This window comes from Mustela nivalis (genome assembly GCF_964662115.1).
Source record: "Mustela nivalis genome assembly, chromosome: 1".
Lineage (NCBI taxonomy): Eukaryota > Metazoa > Chordata > Mammalia > Carnivora > Mustelidae > Mustela > Mustela nivalis.
The window spans coordinates 75,930,781-75,946,760 of record NC_139020.1 but is presented as its reverse complement, the minus strand read 5'-3'; the positions used below and the strand labels follow the sequence as shown (position 1 = coordinate 75,946,760).

The following is a 15,980-nucleotide window of genomic DNA, read 5'->3' as shown; positions in this document are numbered from 1 at the left end:
AATATAATGTAAAATTTTGCATGAAACTTAATTCTTCTAGACCAATGCTATCCAACAGAAGTTTCCATGATGCCTAAAATGTTCTACAGCTGTGCTCTCCAGTAAGATAGCTACTGGACTCCGGGAGCAGTGACATAATTTCTGGGTCTCAGTGTGAAACAAAAACATAAGGCTACTTGATCAAAAACTGGTTGGATTTTCCAGACAGTGACAGTAGACCACTAAGCACAGGATCTTTCTAAACATAGTACATTGCGTGACGGCATGGGTACGGCATCTTCAAAGTTGGCTCTGCTTGGCTGCATGTGGTTATCGAACACTTAAAGCGTGACCAGTGTGACTGAGAAACTAAATTTTTATTTGAACTTTAATTAGTCTTAATTTAAATAGCCACATGTAGCTGGTGGCCACCATGCAGTATGCCTATGGGATTCAATTACAGCAAGAACTGAGAAAGAATCTTTTGTGATCCTCTTTTGCCAAACTGAGGAAGCCAGAAAGGTAGAAACTAAAATACAACAAAACTCTTACGGGCACCATGCACAATGAGTATTAACCAATCATAGGCTTTATGGCTCTAATCAAAATATTCTAACAATAATCAGCAATTTTTTCACCTTAAGATATTTTTAGCCAAAAATCTTTTTGAAAGAGTGGGAAACAATGCAGCTAACATACTGGCATCATCTAAAATATTACACTCATACTGTGGCAGATGTGAGTTTACAGGGGCCTTGAGTGAAATAAACAAGATGAGGCACTGCTTATTTTAATCCTCTATCAGGATGCTACTAAAACTGAAATGACAGAATGCAAATTATATGCAAATATGCAAGGTCATAAAAACTATTGTAAAGCACCATGCTCTAAACAATATATAACAAAGACAAGAATTCACGTGTCTACTATTGCAATCGTTATTCCACATGTACCACCTCTGAGAGCCAGGCAAGGGCTGTAGGTATGGCGACGCCTGCTGCTGAACATAGCCACTGGGCTGCTGCTGCATCTGTCGGAGTCGTTCCATCAGCGCCGGGTTGGAATGTGCAGCCGGATAGGTTCTGGAGTTGTAGTTGGGAGACAGGAGCACGCCGCCAGCCTGCTGCTGTGGGGTCTGCGGCAAAGGCATCTGCGTTCCGTACATTGTATAGCCCTGGGGCATGGTCTGCAGGGGGGCACATGAAGTCACTTGTTCAATTTACCACCGACTTTGCTATCACTAGGCTCTGTGGGGCAATAACAAACCTGGAAGGAGTGCCCTGAAAGTCACTGTTCTCAAAGGTTCTTATAACTCAACATATGAGGAGGACAACTCTGGAGGTAAGAGGCTAGTGAAAAAGCTACAGAATGAACTGGCTGGATCATGATTCATCAGAAATTTCAATTAAAAAAAAAAAAAAACAAGAACAAGGGGCGCCTGGATGGCACAGTCAGTTGAGTGTCTGACTCTTGGTTTCAGCTCATGTCATGATCTCAGGGTTGCTGAGACTGAGCCCTGCATTAGGCTCCCCACTCATCATAGGGTCTGCTTGGGTTTCTCTCTCCTTCTCCTTCTGTCCCTCCCATTCAACTCTCTCTCTGATAAATAAATAAATCTTAAAATAAAACAAATTCCTCATATCAGGGAGATCATATGATAATTGTCTTTCTCTGACTGACTTATTTCGCTCAGCATAAATTTGGGGGGTAGGGAAGGAAAAAATTGAAACAAGATGGGCTCGGGAGGGAGACAAACCATAAGAGATCCTTAATCTCACAAAACAAACTGAGGGTTTCCAGGGAGATCGGGGATAGGGAGAGGGTGGTTGGGTTATGGATATTGGGGGAGGTATGTGCTATGGTGAGTGCTATGAAGTATGTAAACCTGGCGATTCACAGACCTTTACCCCTGGGACTAATAATACATTGTATGTAAAATAAAAAACAAAACAAACAAAACATGAGTCCTCATTTGGTTAAGAGATCAGTTTTAGAATTGGTTGCTTATTGTGAGGGAAGGAAAGACATGTTTCTGTATAGAAATAATCAGGCAAGCATCCATACCTTAAGTGCACAGATGACACAGCTGTTCAACAGATCCCAAGCACCATTAATTTCATTTCCAAAATTAGAAAGAAAAGCTATCTATGTCCAATGTAAATACAATGATGGAGTACACTTTCCTGATAACTGCACCTCCACCTTGGATCTGATGAATTTGCCTGTAGTAACTAACCAGTTAGCAAAACCAAAAATACGATACCTTAACCTCACAGTAAGGGTGTAACTGGAGACTTTTCAATATCCTCTATTCCTGGTTGGACTACAGCCCCTTTCAGCACTCTACCTATACTCTGAATATTAATTTTTCTATTCAATATTAATAATCTGTTCCCCTAAATCTCAAGGCCAAATATCAATGAAAAACCTGATGTTCTGCTGGGTGGCTATCTGCAAGTTATAGAATGGAATGCTGATTGAAATGGAAGAGACCTGCTCTTTAGTCCTCAAAGAACCACACGCTGAGGTGGTCTAATGGCTCTGACTTGGAAGGCAGAGGAATGCATAATCACCTTCCAGCCAGCAGCTGGCATGGATCCAGCTGTGGGGCTCAGTGCCTGTGAGAGTGGATCTCAAACTGCCTTTTAGCGGTGGGCACAGTGTGAACTGCTAGCCCCACCAGCAGTCTCATCACCATCCCCCGGCTCCTAATTATGAGACGGACAGAGTAAAGTATAGAGATGCAAAAGCCACAAAATTATTGGGAAAAAATAGGCTCTCAGAGTTGAGTTATACTGAGGCAAGTCCATCATTTGTTGGGCGGCTACCATGGACCTGGCGCCACGCTGTTTCCACAAGTTGTCTTAAATCCTCACACGCTCCTATTTTACAAAAAAGGAAACCAAGACACAGAATAACGTGCACAATGTTACACAGCTAGTAAGGTGCCAGTAATTGCGAGGGGCTGATTCTAAGGCCAATTACGTTCTTAGTCTACCATGATCTCTCTGCAACCTTATCTTTTAATACAATAAATTCCATCACGAATTACATCATTATTCATTATAACATAAAATAAGTATTCTGGGACTGTGAAGCATTTCAACATCTACCATCATCATTAGTACAAAGGTATTTATAATTTTAACTCCAGAACGTTCTGAAATGTTTTATGTTCTTTAAATCAGTCAGTCGTGACTTGTTGATCACTGGGAATGCCTTTTTTGAGAGGTCAATTATAAGCAGAGGTACTACTTTCTACACGCCCATTTATTTGGTTTCCCATTTCAAAAAATATTAAAAATCCCAACAGCATCTACAAAGCAAATGCAGATACCTGTGCTTGCTGCAGCCCTGGGTACTGGGACAGCTGAGGGGAGGGCCGAGCCTGTGCAGCAAAGAGAGCAGCCTGGTCCCCTGGTGGGCCCTGGAAAACAAAGCCGAGGTGGACTCTTGATCATAACAGCAAGCACATCATTTGCACTCCTGGCTAATAACCCTGATAACACAGGACACCAAATCTTATTAGATGATTATACAACTTAGAGATTTCCATACTGCATTAAATATAACTTCTCATCAATTTTTTAGGTGTGTAAAGACTATAAAATTTACTTATTTCAAAGGCTGTAGATCTTTCCAACAGTAACACAGACATAAATAAAAGCCAAAATAATTGATGGTCCACCTATCAGAAAAGCTCTGAGACAGCTTTCCTGTATAGCCCAGGATATAAATGCCCCTCTAGACTGAAAGGCATGAGACACATACAAATTTCATGACTTTTTAATGAAGTTTCTTCAAGTGATCTAAAAATTATCTATTTAACCATGTAGTCAAGAGATGAATTTGGTATCTCCTACAACTAATCATTATTTAGAATAAAAATTTATAATACATCAATAGCAAATATAATTCTAACGAGCTACAATATGAAACCAACGAAATTCTGCTTACCAGTCTTAATACACGTGTTGTCCTTTGAAAAAGAAATATATTTATAAGAGCAGCTGTATGTGTTTTTATGGTGTCAGAAGCTATTTCATGGGAGCTTGCAATAATCATCCCAAAAAGAGGTCTAGCTTCCAACCATCCCTAGGTTTTTACAGGACTTACTAATTATAAAGAACAGGGTTTACTCCAAAACATTTTACTATTCTTTTATAGAACAGATAACCTCATTTTCCAAAAGTGTTAAACTATACTTCTGTAACACCATTTAATGTGTTTGGAAAGTTGTGTAGACTCTTCTAACAGAGAGAAAACTGAACATTTAATTTTAGAGGGCAAACACCAGCACTTATTAACCATCTATTCTAACGTCCCAGAGACTGCACTTCTTGGTCTTACTTCCATTTTCTCACAAGAGCTCTGCAAAAAGAGAGGATCATCCTCACTCATTTTCTTCAGAGAAAAAGCCAGGTTCAATGAGCTTAAGCAGTTTACCAAGCTCACCAAGCTTGACCTGGCAGAGCCATTATCTGAACTCAACCAGGGCTCTCACCATTATGACAAGATGTCTCCATATGTGATATTAAAAATGAAAATATTTAAATCTTCACTAGGTGCTTACCCTTTAGTGACATGGAGCCTCTACAACTCACTCTAATAAAAAAGAGAATCTTATTAAGATTTGTTACTAAAATATTGAAACCAAAAGTATACATTCTATAGTAAAATTCTCTGGTCCTCATAAAAATTACTTGGGAGCATTTCTTAAGGTGACTATCCACCCATCCATGGGCCAAACAAAAGTTTCTGAGAGTGCATAGAATAGCTTCAACAAGTACCTAAATTTCAAGAATAAGGGACCATAAAGATACCCTCAGCTTTTAGCTGATTAATCCAAGTGCAATTATGTCTATATTTACTTGGGTCTAAGGGAAATAGTCCCAACTCATTCCACAGCAGCATGGCCATCAGGGACCTGCCAACTTTTCCCCCCAGAATATCTGAAAGGCTTTTGGTCTTCCAAATACTGCATCAACCACATTGTTAAATGCCGCTCCTCAAATCCATGCTCCCTAACACTGCCCTATAAGGTCTCTGAAACACACTATTTTGCTTTTTTATGGGGACAAATATTTGCACATTATCCTTTTTACAGAAAGGAAGAAAAAAGAATTATTTATGTGTGAGTTGAAATCTCGAGATCCATAGTAGCTTACAATTCCCACACCCTGTTTTGTCTTAGAGGGAAACAAGATGTGATCTGTATGTGACAGTTACATGCAGATACATAAAGACAGACCTTTTCACACTGCTTACTCCTCCTCTACTTATTGAAGACGCTACAAAAAGAACTATGACTTACATGTGGAGTAAACTAGAATTCTCATTGGCAAGTAACAGTTGAGATCATGGACACAAGAAATAGAACTTTAAAACTATTCTACATTTTTAAAAAATCACCAATTAATGTGTAAGTTAAAAGAATAACTTTCAAAGAAACAGAAAGGGATAAGAAATCTCACATATGGTTTTTACACTGTAAAATTCATGTATTCTCTGTCATTTTCTTCTCAAGGTAAACTATTTATGAACATACTATGCTTTTTCCTACCACCAATTTTTCCTGACTTATATAATAGGTAATAATTCAGATTTGCAATATCCTTCCTGGGAAAATCAGACATTCCAAGCTGGCCGACGTCCCCATGTATTCTGTGCATGGCTTTATCATCATGTTTCCTTGAGAAAGATACCCCTTCTCTCCCACAGAACTGAAATGCCCTACTTTTGGTTTTCCCCAGAATAATGCTAGAAACACATTATATCATAATTGTACAATCAGTTGAATTTGTTGAATACAGAGCAAATAAGAAGTTCTTTAGTGACTTGAAATAGTTTACCAATGCCAAACAAGGACCAAAGTGTGGGAATAAGCAAGGATACTAAAGACTCAGTTTTAGTAAGTTTCTTAACATTAGTGGGGGTGGTTTTGCTTCATTAAACCAAGAAGAGACTACATAATGTATCATCCAACTGTGATAGGACAGGACAAGAGGTACAAAGTGGGACCAAGCCTGGCAAATCAGGACATATGGTCACCTTAGTTACACATATCCACTTATTTGTTATTTTCTGAAAACATTCTAAGCTTTATTTTTAAACAGTTTCTAGCATGGTGTCTCGCACATACTAAGTGCTCAATAAATACTGAGAAAAATCTAAGATTTAATTTAGTTTTATCTGTTAACCAAGAATTCCAGAAGTAAATTTGGATTCATACTTCACCATAAATTAGTTTACCAAGTGCTTCCGAATAGCTCCATATTTTTTAGCACTATCTTTTTAAAAATTCAATTTTAATTTTTAGCATCTAACATTCTAATGATTACTTATTTGTGCATTAATATCTGCAGAGTAGCTCAATTTCCCCCCTCTTGATATATTCCATTTAACTGAAACAACCAAAGGTAATGTTAAGTTCAAATTTTTAGGGGCACCCGGGTGGTTCAGTCAGTTAAACCTCTACCTTTGGCTCAGGTCTTGATCTCAAGGTCCTGGGATAGAGCCCCACATCAGGCTCACTGTTGGGGGGAGGGGGGATCTACTTCTCCCTCTGCCTCCTTCCCTGTACTCATGCTCTGTCCCTGTTTCTCTCCCTTTCAAATAAATAAAATCTTTAAAAAAAAAAAAAAAAAGAAAGAAAGAAATTCGCATTCTTATGCGAGCCAAACAACAAGGTGGGAGGGAGGCCAGTTTTTGACCAAATACTTGTGTCTAGCCAGCTGACATCTGAATTTGAGCACATCACTAGAAGAAAAAATAACACATGGCTGTGACCCTGCTCAAGGTCCCATGGCTCAGATACCTGACTCCACATGTGCTAAAGGAATAAGCCACAGCTAACTGGGAAGTTCTGGCAACTATATAGACATCTCTACATTGTTACCTGAAGTGAATTCCTACATGTGGTCTCTCTAAGTTTGTGTCTATGCACTTTGCTTTGGGCTTGCTTCTATATAAGAAACATAAATCCACTATTTTTTTTTTTTAAACTTCCACCTTCTAAAGCCTTAAGAAGCTGAGCTATTCAATACTGACCCATCTTCCTGGCCTTTATATGAACAATTCTCTCTTACGGCTTTATCTATAATCAGACAAGGGAAGTATCTGAACTCAAAGAGATGGTGACTCAAAGGCCTTTTGCATTATTTGAAATAAATGCATCCAGTAAGTTAAAAATTCTTCATAAATCATCCTGAAACATAATTTTCATTCTTCTGGTCTTGTTCTCTTCATTTAGTGATTACTCTCCCTCAGTCAACTAAAAAAAATGGGATGACCTCTTTCTAAAAGAGAATCGATTACGCCTCCAATTAGCTGGCAGAAAGCACGACAATCAGAATTTCAGGATCAGGGATTTTTTATCCACTCAGTCCACTAACAATGGATTTTTGAAATCCCTATTTAGTAACTTTTCAACGGTGTGTAAGTGTCTCAAGTAGAGAAAAAATCCACAGCCAGATTTTGCGACTTTCTTTCTAATAATGCTGATTTAGGAATAATACAAAGTCCCCATTGAAAATCAGTGGGTAATGTTTTATGAGTCACCTAGCAAAAAGGGTTTTATTTGCGACTACTGGTTCGGAAGATACTGAGTAATGGTGCCTAAGGCTAAAATAACACATGGTGTGAACCAGAAATTATGGTCATTACACCATACTGGTGTATTTTGATTGCAGACAATAGACACAGAGAAAATTCTATAAATTCAGGAGGTCCAGCTGACCAGTTATGCTTGATTTTTTTATAATGCTCTTATATAAAATATAACTTGGTTGAGAATCAATTAACAGTAACATTAATGGCTGGAACAGACTGATTCATTCTGAAATAAACACCTCACACAATAATGAACTTTTAAAATACACTCTTAATATGCCTGTAAGTGATGAATAGATGAATAGGTTGAGCATTTACATTTACTACATTCTTAATACTAGAGAAAATTAAAGGAAATTAAGAATGGTGACAAGGATAGCAAAGATATAGACATGCACTTCCATTAATCTGAATGAATATAGAAAGCACAGAACCTTGACTTTAAATACTTGATAAACATGCGTTTTTTTAAAAAAGTAAAATCATTGATTGATGCAAATTCTCTTTTATCCAAGTTGCATTATTATCTGAGCAAAATGCCCAACAGCAAACATAAACTATCTGCAAAATACTTTTTAATCTGAGCAAGTTTACTTCAAGTTTTTAAATAAAAATGTCACCCACTCTCTATACACCACAAAGTGTCTAGAAAAATTGATTCTTTTCAGAAGTCTCCAAAACTTTTCCTTGCTGAATAATTACTAAAGAAATTGCCCACATAACAAGTATTTAATAACCTAAAATTTTCAAAGCTTGAATATGCAGTTATGGACATTTTCACCAATGTACAGAAAATGTTACCATTAAAATTGGCAGTGAAACAAGTCGACTTACATTCACATCTGAGATGTGTGCTCTTTTTTATTCTAATGCTTCTTGGGTTTATGTTGTGGGTTGGCTACCTGATACAGAAACCTATAAGTAATTTAGTGCAAAACATGCATTCTTAGCTAGCCCAGGCAAAGCGGAAGAGGTAAAGTCTTAGGGCATGCATGCACAAGACCTATGCTCAAAAAAAAACATCCTCTCCGTCCCAGAAAGAAAATAGAGATGATGCGTTCTGTGGAGAATTTCAGAATAGCCAGTGAGTGGGATGTGATGAGAAGGGTGTGTTTCATAACCACGCGGTTTGCGTTATCTTGCACTGGCCTATGAATCAGCATGCCATGCGTTCCTCTGCTAATGATGTGAATTACCACAAACGGAAGCAAGAGTTCAGGAATAGATGGGTTCAAAATTGGAACTGAGAGGAAGGTGCACAAACTGCTCTACGTTCCCAAGCCCAGGCCATGAACATCCATTGGTTTCTATACCGTACACATAAATGATGAAAATCATGAGGCAATCAAAGGGAAAAACTGTCAGAAATAAATCCCATTAAATCGAACATGGTCGATGCATTCATGATTCTGTGTTACAGTCTCAAACATAAATCAGGTGAGTAACAGTGAAATGAGGACTCTAAATTTTACCAGCTATGGAAGAATACCCCGCTTCTCACTCTGATGCTCAAAGAGTAATGCTATAAAAGTTTACTTAAAAAAAAAAAAAAAAAAGGACAGAAAAAGGAATGACAGCAGGGGTGTTACCATTATGTTGTCAAAGTCTTCCAGTAGGGAGACAGCAGAGTTACAGAAGTCCTACAGAAAGGGGACAGCAAGAAAACGGCAGACAATACAGATAAGATTTTTTTAGCCTAGTGATGTGGGCAGCCACAATACATATGAAATAGTTCATTTTAAAACAATGTTTCACGAGTCAAGACTTAAAAACCCATGCCCTAACAAAGGCTTTATTAATTCATACACCAATGACATCACTATAGACTGGACACATATGGTAATATTCATAAAAGGGCAGAGCAGAACCCAGAAGTTAACTAGTGACACAGATGAAGTAGGAGGACTATCAGACAGACGATTGCTGTAACTAAGGGATGTTGGGACTCCACTGGGAGCAACAGGATGTCAGAGTCCTTCACAGCCTACAGCCAGTGGGACAACTCGGGACATGTGGGTCACATTAAACACACAAGACATTAAGTGAACAAGTCAGTGGGTCATATACTGTGAAAGATATAGAATTAGATAGCTCCATCCTAAGTGCAAATGAAAACTGGGCATTAGGTTAACCGCACAATTAACTAAAACAGACAACAAATCATTCCAGGGCCACCAAAGTTTACACATTAACAGAAACTCTGATTTAGAAAAAAGTAACTACATGCCTGTGGAAAAATTCTCTTTCTCAGGTAAGTAATTCACTTGTTTGATCATTTTTATAAATGGAACCCAAGTGATATTTTTTCTGAGATGTTAAAAAATTTCTTCCCACTGAGTTTAAAGATAAGGCAAAGGACTATCAATCCTAATAGAAAAAGTATTTTATTATACCAAGGACTAAAAATTATAGGAAGACTTTCCCGAGCAAATATCTCTTCTCACTATATTAGGTGTAGATATATAATTCACTGCATCTGTACATTTGTATTCGGATCTGAAAACTATCTTTCTATTAGTTATTAAATAATATTACTAATATTACTTCTATTAGTTGTCCACTCTCAACACCTGCGCCTTCTCTCCTCTCTCCTAAAAATCAAGTTGTGTTGGGGTGCCTGGGTGGTTCAGTGGATTAAGCCTCTGCCTTCGGCTCAGGTCATGATCTCAGGGTCCTGGGATTGAACCCCGCATTGGGCTCTCTGCTCGGCAGGGAGCCTGCTTCCCCCTCTCACTCTCAGCCTGCCTCTCTGCCTACTTGTGATCTCTGTCAAATAAAAAATTAAAAAAAAAAAAATCAAGTTGTGTCCATTATTTTCCAGACTTTAGGTGTCTAATTATAATTTCAGCAAATTAAATGAACATTTTTTTCATCATTCAAATAGCAGAGAAATGCCAAATATTATTAAGTAAAGCACCCACTTCCCTAGACATAGCGGTTTCTATTCAAGGAACAAAATCATAGGGTTCAGGACATACTTACTAGTTCCAGGATTTTCTCCAAAGTTCATTTTTGTCACTGAGATGTATTTAAATTATACTATCTGAGTGACTACGGTAAAGGCAATTGTCAAAACTCAAGGTGTGTTTCAAAAGGCTATTCTGTCTACCTTCAGCAAATAAGAATAAAATTATTGTGAAATACACAGAAATTACACTATCAGGAAAATTACAGAAGGGAAACCTTGAATAGCTAATAAAGTTATAAAAGAAGCCTAAATTCACAGGTAATTGGGAAACAGAAATTAAATGTCCTATTACTGTTTCACCTGCTCTGAATGAGAAAATTACGATCGGACAACATCAAGCATTAGTGGGGATGTGAAGAAAGGAAAAAACTCATTTATAACTGATGAAAATCACCACTACTTTGGAAATAAAATCAGCATCTCGACTTCCAAATACATACCCTACCTAATTTCCTCCATATGTCCAGAAGAAACATACTAAATGTGTTTAGTGCTGCATTGTTAACAGTAAAAAAAATCTGGATATAAATGATCATCAACAGGAGAATGGATAAATATTATGCTAATATCCATAATGGACTAGCATCCAAGACAAATGAATAAAACAAAGTAGATAAAATTAAAAATTGATCAAAATAAAAAGTTGCAAAACAAAACAATACATATGATATTATGTTTCAAGTACAAAATTAATACTATATGTTTATGTTAATGGTTGCAAAAATATATAGTAAATGTATTTAAAAAATCATAAGAAAGAAAAACACTAAAGTCTTGATAGTGATACCTCTTTATAGGAAAGAAGGAAAATGAGAGTAGACATACTATAATGTTTTATTTTTTTTGAATGACCAATGGCAGAACATTATTCCTCAGTGAAGCTAGATAGTGAGTCCATTAGTGTTGTTATATTTTCTATTCTTCTCCGTATGTTTGACATACACCTCTAGAGAGTGAGAGAGGGAGAGAATAAAGGAAACAGATATTCCAAGGTGATGCTCTATTCCTAGGGTAAGAGTTCAAAAGTTCAAGACAAAGGGTAGCCACTCAACTTAAATGGGTAACATCAATCCAAGAGGCATGTTTTCAGGACGTTACAGATTTACTTTTGCCAGGGAGCTAACTACTCTGGGAGGATCTGACTCAGTCATTGTTCTTTATTAAGTTATCTTATTCCTTCACTTAGATAAACAATGATAGCACCTGCCATGTGGGTAATAACTTAATGTTCTTACAAGTAACCCCCAGCTATTAGTGGACACATCATGTCCCTCCTCTATCAGAAATCTTCCTCTTTAATGTCATCAATATCCATATGATTATCTGTAGCCTGTAACCAATTGCATTCTTCCAAATCTGTTTCAGCCAAATTTAAGCTAAACATAGTTTGTCTTTCTCTGGACTACTAAAATAAATTGGCTGGGACTGATAACTATAAGGAACAGCAAAATGATTTTGTGGTGCACTGAATGGGGGAAATTAGGATAAAGCTTTACCATAAAACAAAACAAACAATTAAGTTCTTTTCATGGATCACAACTTAGATTCCCTCCAAAAGCCCCCTCCATAGAAAACTGATATGGGCGGGGGTGTTGTTGGGGAAGAGGAGGTGATGAAGTAAGTTCCTTCTGTCACAAGAAAAATATTGGATGTAAGAAAGAGGACTGGAAAACAATTTAAGCAGCATTTTGCATTATTTTTACCAATATTCTATATTTTTGTGATTTCCATATGATATGCAGAAAATAGAACACAAGTATATTTTTAACACTGAAATTGGAATCAGCCCCTCTCAAGTTTGTATTATAGAATTTAGACAGTAAAAATTCACTGCTTTAAGAAACCAGAATGGCTACTAGGAAAACTAAACAACATTCCTTCTTACTCGCCTCTTCTACGGGCAGCCAATGAGCACCAGTCTTATTAGTGACAATTAATATAACAACAGGAGGGAAGCATTTGAAGTGTTCTTACTCTCTTTCAATTCTTAAGATATTTATGAAAATAAAAATCATTTTTATGGGACAGAGACTTCCTATGAAATAATACATTCATGATACTAATAAAACATTAACAACAAGTATGACAGCTAACATTTTTTGAGCACTTACTATGAGCCAGCCACTGTTGTAAGGGCTATTAGGTATATTTTAACATTGATTTCACATGAACTCTTTAAAGTAAATATTGCATTAACTCCATTTTATAGATGAGGCTTTGAGGCACAGAAAGGTGACATTCACTACAGTGAGACCCCCTTTACATAAGGGACATTGAATAAAGAACAGAGAATGATCATTTTTACTTTCCTGGATAAAGAGTGTAACTAAAAACAATGAAAATAAGTTTCCTTGCCAGAACATCCTTATGTATACCACTAGGTATTAGAGCTGTAAGAAAGTCCAGTCAGTTACAATCATTGCATTAAATAATTTGATTGAAAATACTTAAAATTATCCAAGCTATTTAGAATCTGTTTTCTAAACACTACACCAATACCCTAATACATTTTTTAGGAAATATAAGAATGATCCATAACAGAAAAATTACAACTAAAGCAGATATTCAGTTTCTGTAGTGGACAGAGAGTTATTTTATAACTATATTGTAGTTTTCATTGTGCACCATCCAAGGTTAGATGATTCCTTTCCATTAAGGTGGGAAGAGGCTAAGGGGATTCTTTTGTTTGGTCTGAGCCATATCCAGAATCTACAAATTTATGTTTTCCCTTCCCCATCTAGGTTTTCAAAAGAACCATAACAGATCACTGGAAGAAGTTTCTGGAAGCACTCTGGAAAGCTGAGATAAGTTTGAAGATAAAAATGAGACTGCCAAGGATTGAGACTACTAGGAAGCCCAAGGCTCCTGGAAATATTTTCTCAAAAACATGCATTCATTTGATAAGCCTTTCATAAATTCCTACCCTCTCTTCATTAGATGTAAAGATAATACAGACTATGAGATCCTGTGTCTGACCTTATCAGAAGAGGGCTACCAGGGGGTGGGAGCTCCTGGCCTAGGGAGCAGTCACATCCAAGGCTTGGAGAAACTCATCAGTCTTTAAAATAAGTACCTGCTAAAATTCTAAAATTCAGTTTTGAAGGTTTAGATCAATGAAAATTCTCTAACACATCTATAACATTTAAGAAAATGGATTCCTAGAATTAGAAAATTGCTAGGATAAGAATAAAAATGGCTTCTATTTCATAAGAAATAAAGACATGACAACTTCTTATGTAGCTAGAGATCATCACATTATATGTAGGCATGTAAACTGAAAAAATGGTCCTGGACAAAATTAGGATCAACATTTCTCTATTTTTTCATATCAAAAAGGATACAGGTCATTACTTATTAGAAAAACAACTGCAGGGGCGCCTGGGTGGCTCAGTGTGTTAGGCCGCTGCCTTCGGCTCAGGTCATGATCCCAGGGTCCTGGGATCGAGTCCGGCATCGGGCTCTCTGCTCAGCGGGGAGCCTGCTTCCTCCTCTCTCTCTCTGCCTGCCTCTCTGCCTACTTGTGATCTCTGTCAAATAAATAAATAAAATCTTTAAAAAAAAAAAAAAAAGAAAAAAAGAAAAACAACTGCATCCAGAACCATATCTTAAAACAACTTAACATTATCACTGGTATTCCATATGATGCTGCCTTTATTCCAGCTTAAGGATTACCACAAGGAGAACTTTTTCCTGCCACAATACCTTACTTAGCTAGATTCTAGGTATATTTATCATTTGTGCATGAGAGGAAAGGAACTAACATTTCCCCCAAACCTTCTAGGTGCAGGCCCTCTGGCAAATGCTACATGTGACCTCACTGACTCTAGGTGGGACCATACAATCATCTCACTGCTCCACGGGTATATTTCACTTCCTTAGAAGAATACTGCTTTCCCTCACGTGTCCAACATTTGAAAAATGTTGAGATAAAAAATATATATATATCTGTTTCTGAAAGTCCATCAGAGACAATAAAGCAAGTTTCAACCAACCGTTAAAAAAATACAGAGGGGAGGGGAAGGTAACTATTGTACCATCACTGTTACGAAGTTGTACTTTTACTGCTCGAAGAAGGAATACACAACTTCTCAAAAAAAGAAAGGAAGGAAGTTAAGACAAAAATAATGAGAAGAAAAGAAAAAAAGAAACAGAGCTGGCAAAAAAAAAAAAAAATCAGAAAAATGAACTACTTGTTAATTCTTATTAGTACAAGCAATACAGTTCTACCTGGTGTAAAAGAATAGTAGAATAGTCAGATACTTTTGACTATTTTGAGGAAAAAATGTAGAAGTAATGGGTTCCTGCAGGTAACATTTTAGGTCATAAGCTTGTCTTCTCCAAATATGCAAGCATCCTTGATTATATGTAGGCTTTTCTATTCAATTCCTTTTAAAAAAAAAAATGTGCTTTAGAGGAAATTGCTTGTCATGACTTGTATCAGAAGGGAAGCTTTTGAGGAAAAGCATGTTTACCTATAAATGGGCAGTGAGTTTTCCCCCATGCTAGGAATCACTTAGAGCAATTCAAAACTGAGCTTTGGAGTAAAAGTCTGAAAGTGGGCTGTTGATAAGACAAATCACACCTTGTGATAAAAAGGTAGATATGGGAAAAAAAAAAAAACTGAGTGGAAGGTAAATTTTTACTTAGGTCTAAATTACCTTAAAAAAGGAGGTGCATTCACTCTGCTGGGATGGTTACTCAACTTACAGCAAGTTTTTTTAAATCTTGACAAGATTTGAAACAATGATAACAACTATTTTTGCTCATCCTGAAGAACAGCTAAAATCCCACTGAAGTTTTTAAATGGCTTCAGAAGTGCCACTTATTTAAGCAAGATAAGTATTTCTTAGTATTTTAATCAAATCCTCATCCTTGTAAGAAGCAACTTAGGCTCATCTTACCTGACATCCAGGGAGTTTGAGCAATGGCTAGAGGTCAGGGAGAGACAAGCATGCAGTTGACCTATTTCCTCTCTCCTGTCCTTCTTGTAATACATGTAAAAACAAGAACCATTTTCAAGACCATGTAACTCACCATCCCACCTCCAGCCTTTCGAATCACTAAGTGGACTGAATGCAAAAGTGCCGTAAATTACACAACGGAGATAGGCCTAGAAAGGTTAGCAAGACATAAAGGATATTCTTTTTTTTAAAGCATTAGGATTTTTTGCTAATTTCAAAGTTTTATCATTTTTCTTAGAGCAGGATATACCTGTGGATTGTCTACTTCCTTTGAGGTTCAAAAAAGTACCTAAATCCCAGGATTATTGTGGGATCTTAGATAACTAATACATTAAAAGCGCATAGAAATGTTTTGGCAAATAGTAAGTGCTCTATAAGTGTTAGCTGTTATTATTAATATCCTCATCAGCCTTATCAAAATAGTGCATTTTTTTTGAAAAATTGATAAGTCAAAAAAAGTA

The 15,980-nt window shown here is 36.9% G+C and overlaps 1 protein-coding gene across 15 annotated transcripts in view; it reads right to left on the bottom strand.

Annotated features, from left to right (window-relative positions):
• The window catches only part of MED12L (mediator complex subunit 12L), a 322,213-nt gene that overhangs the window by 19,658 nt on the left and 286,575 nt on the right, over positions 1–15,980 (bottom strand). For 8 of the 15 annotated variants that reach the window (XM_082708331.1, XM_082708339.1, XM_082708333.1 and 5 more), the window contains 2 exons: positions 3,317–3,406; positions 936–1,165 (listed from right to left, as the gene is read on the bottom strand). In XM_082708331.1, coding sequence (XP_082564457.1) covers positions 936–1,165; positions 3,317–3,406 — 320 coding nt within the window. Of the gene's footprint in view, positions 1–935; positions 1,166–3,316; positions 3,407–9,179; positions 9,231–15,980 lie in introns of all 15 variants that reach the window. The other 7 variants (XM_082708336.1, XM_082708342.1, XM_082708329.1 and 4 more) reach the window with 1 other exon arrangement.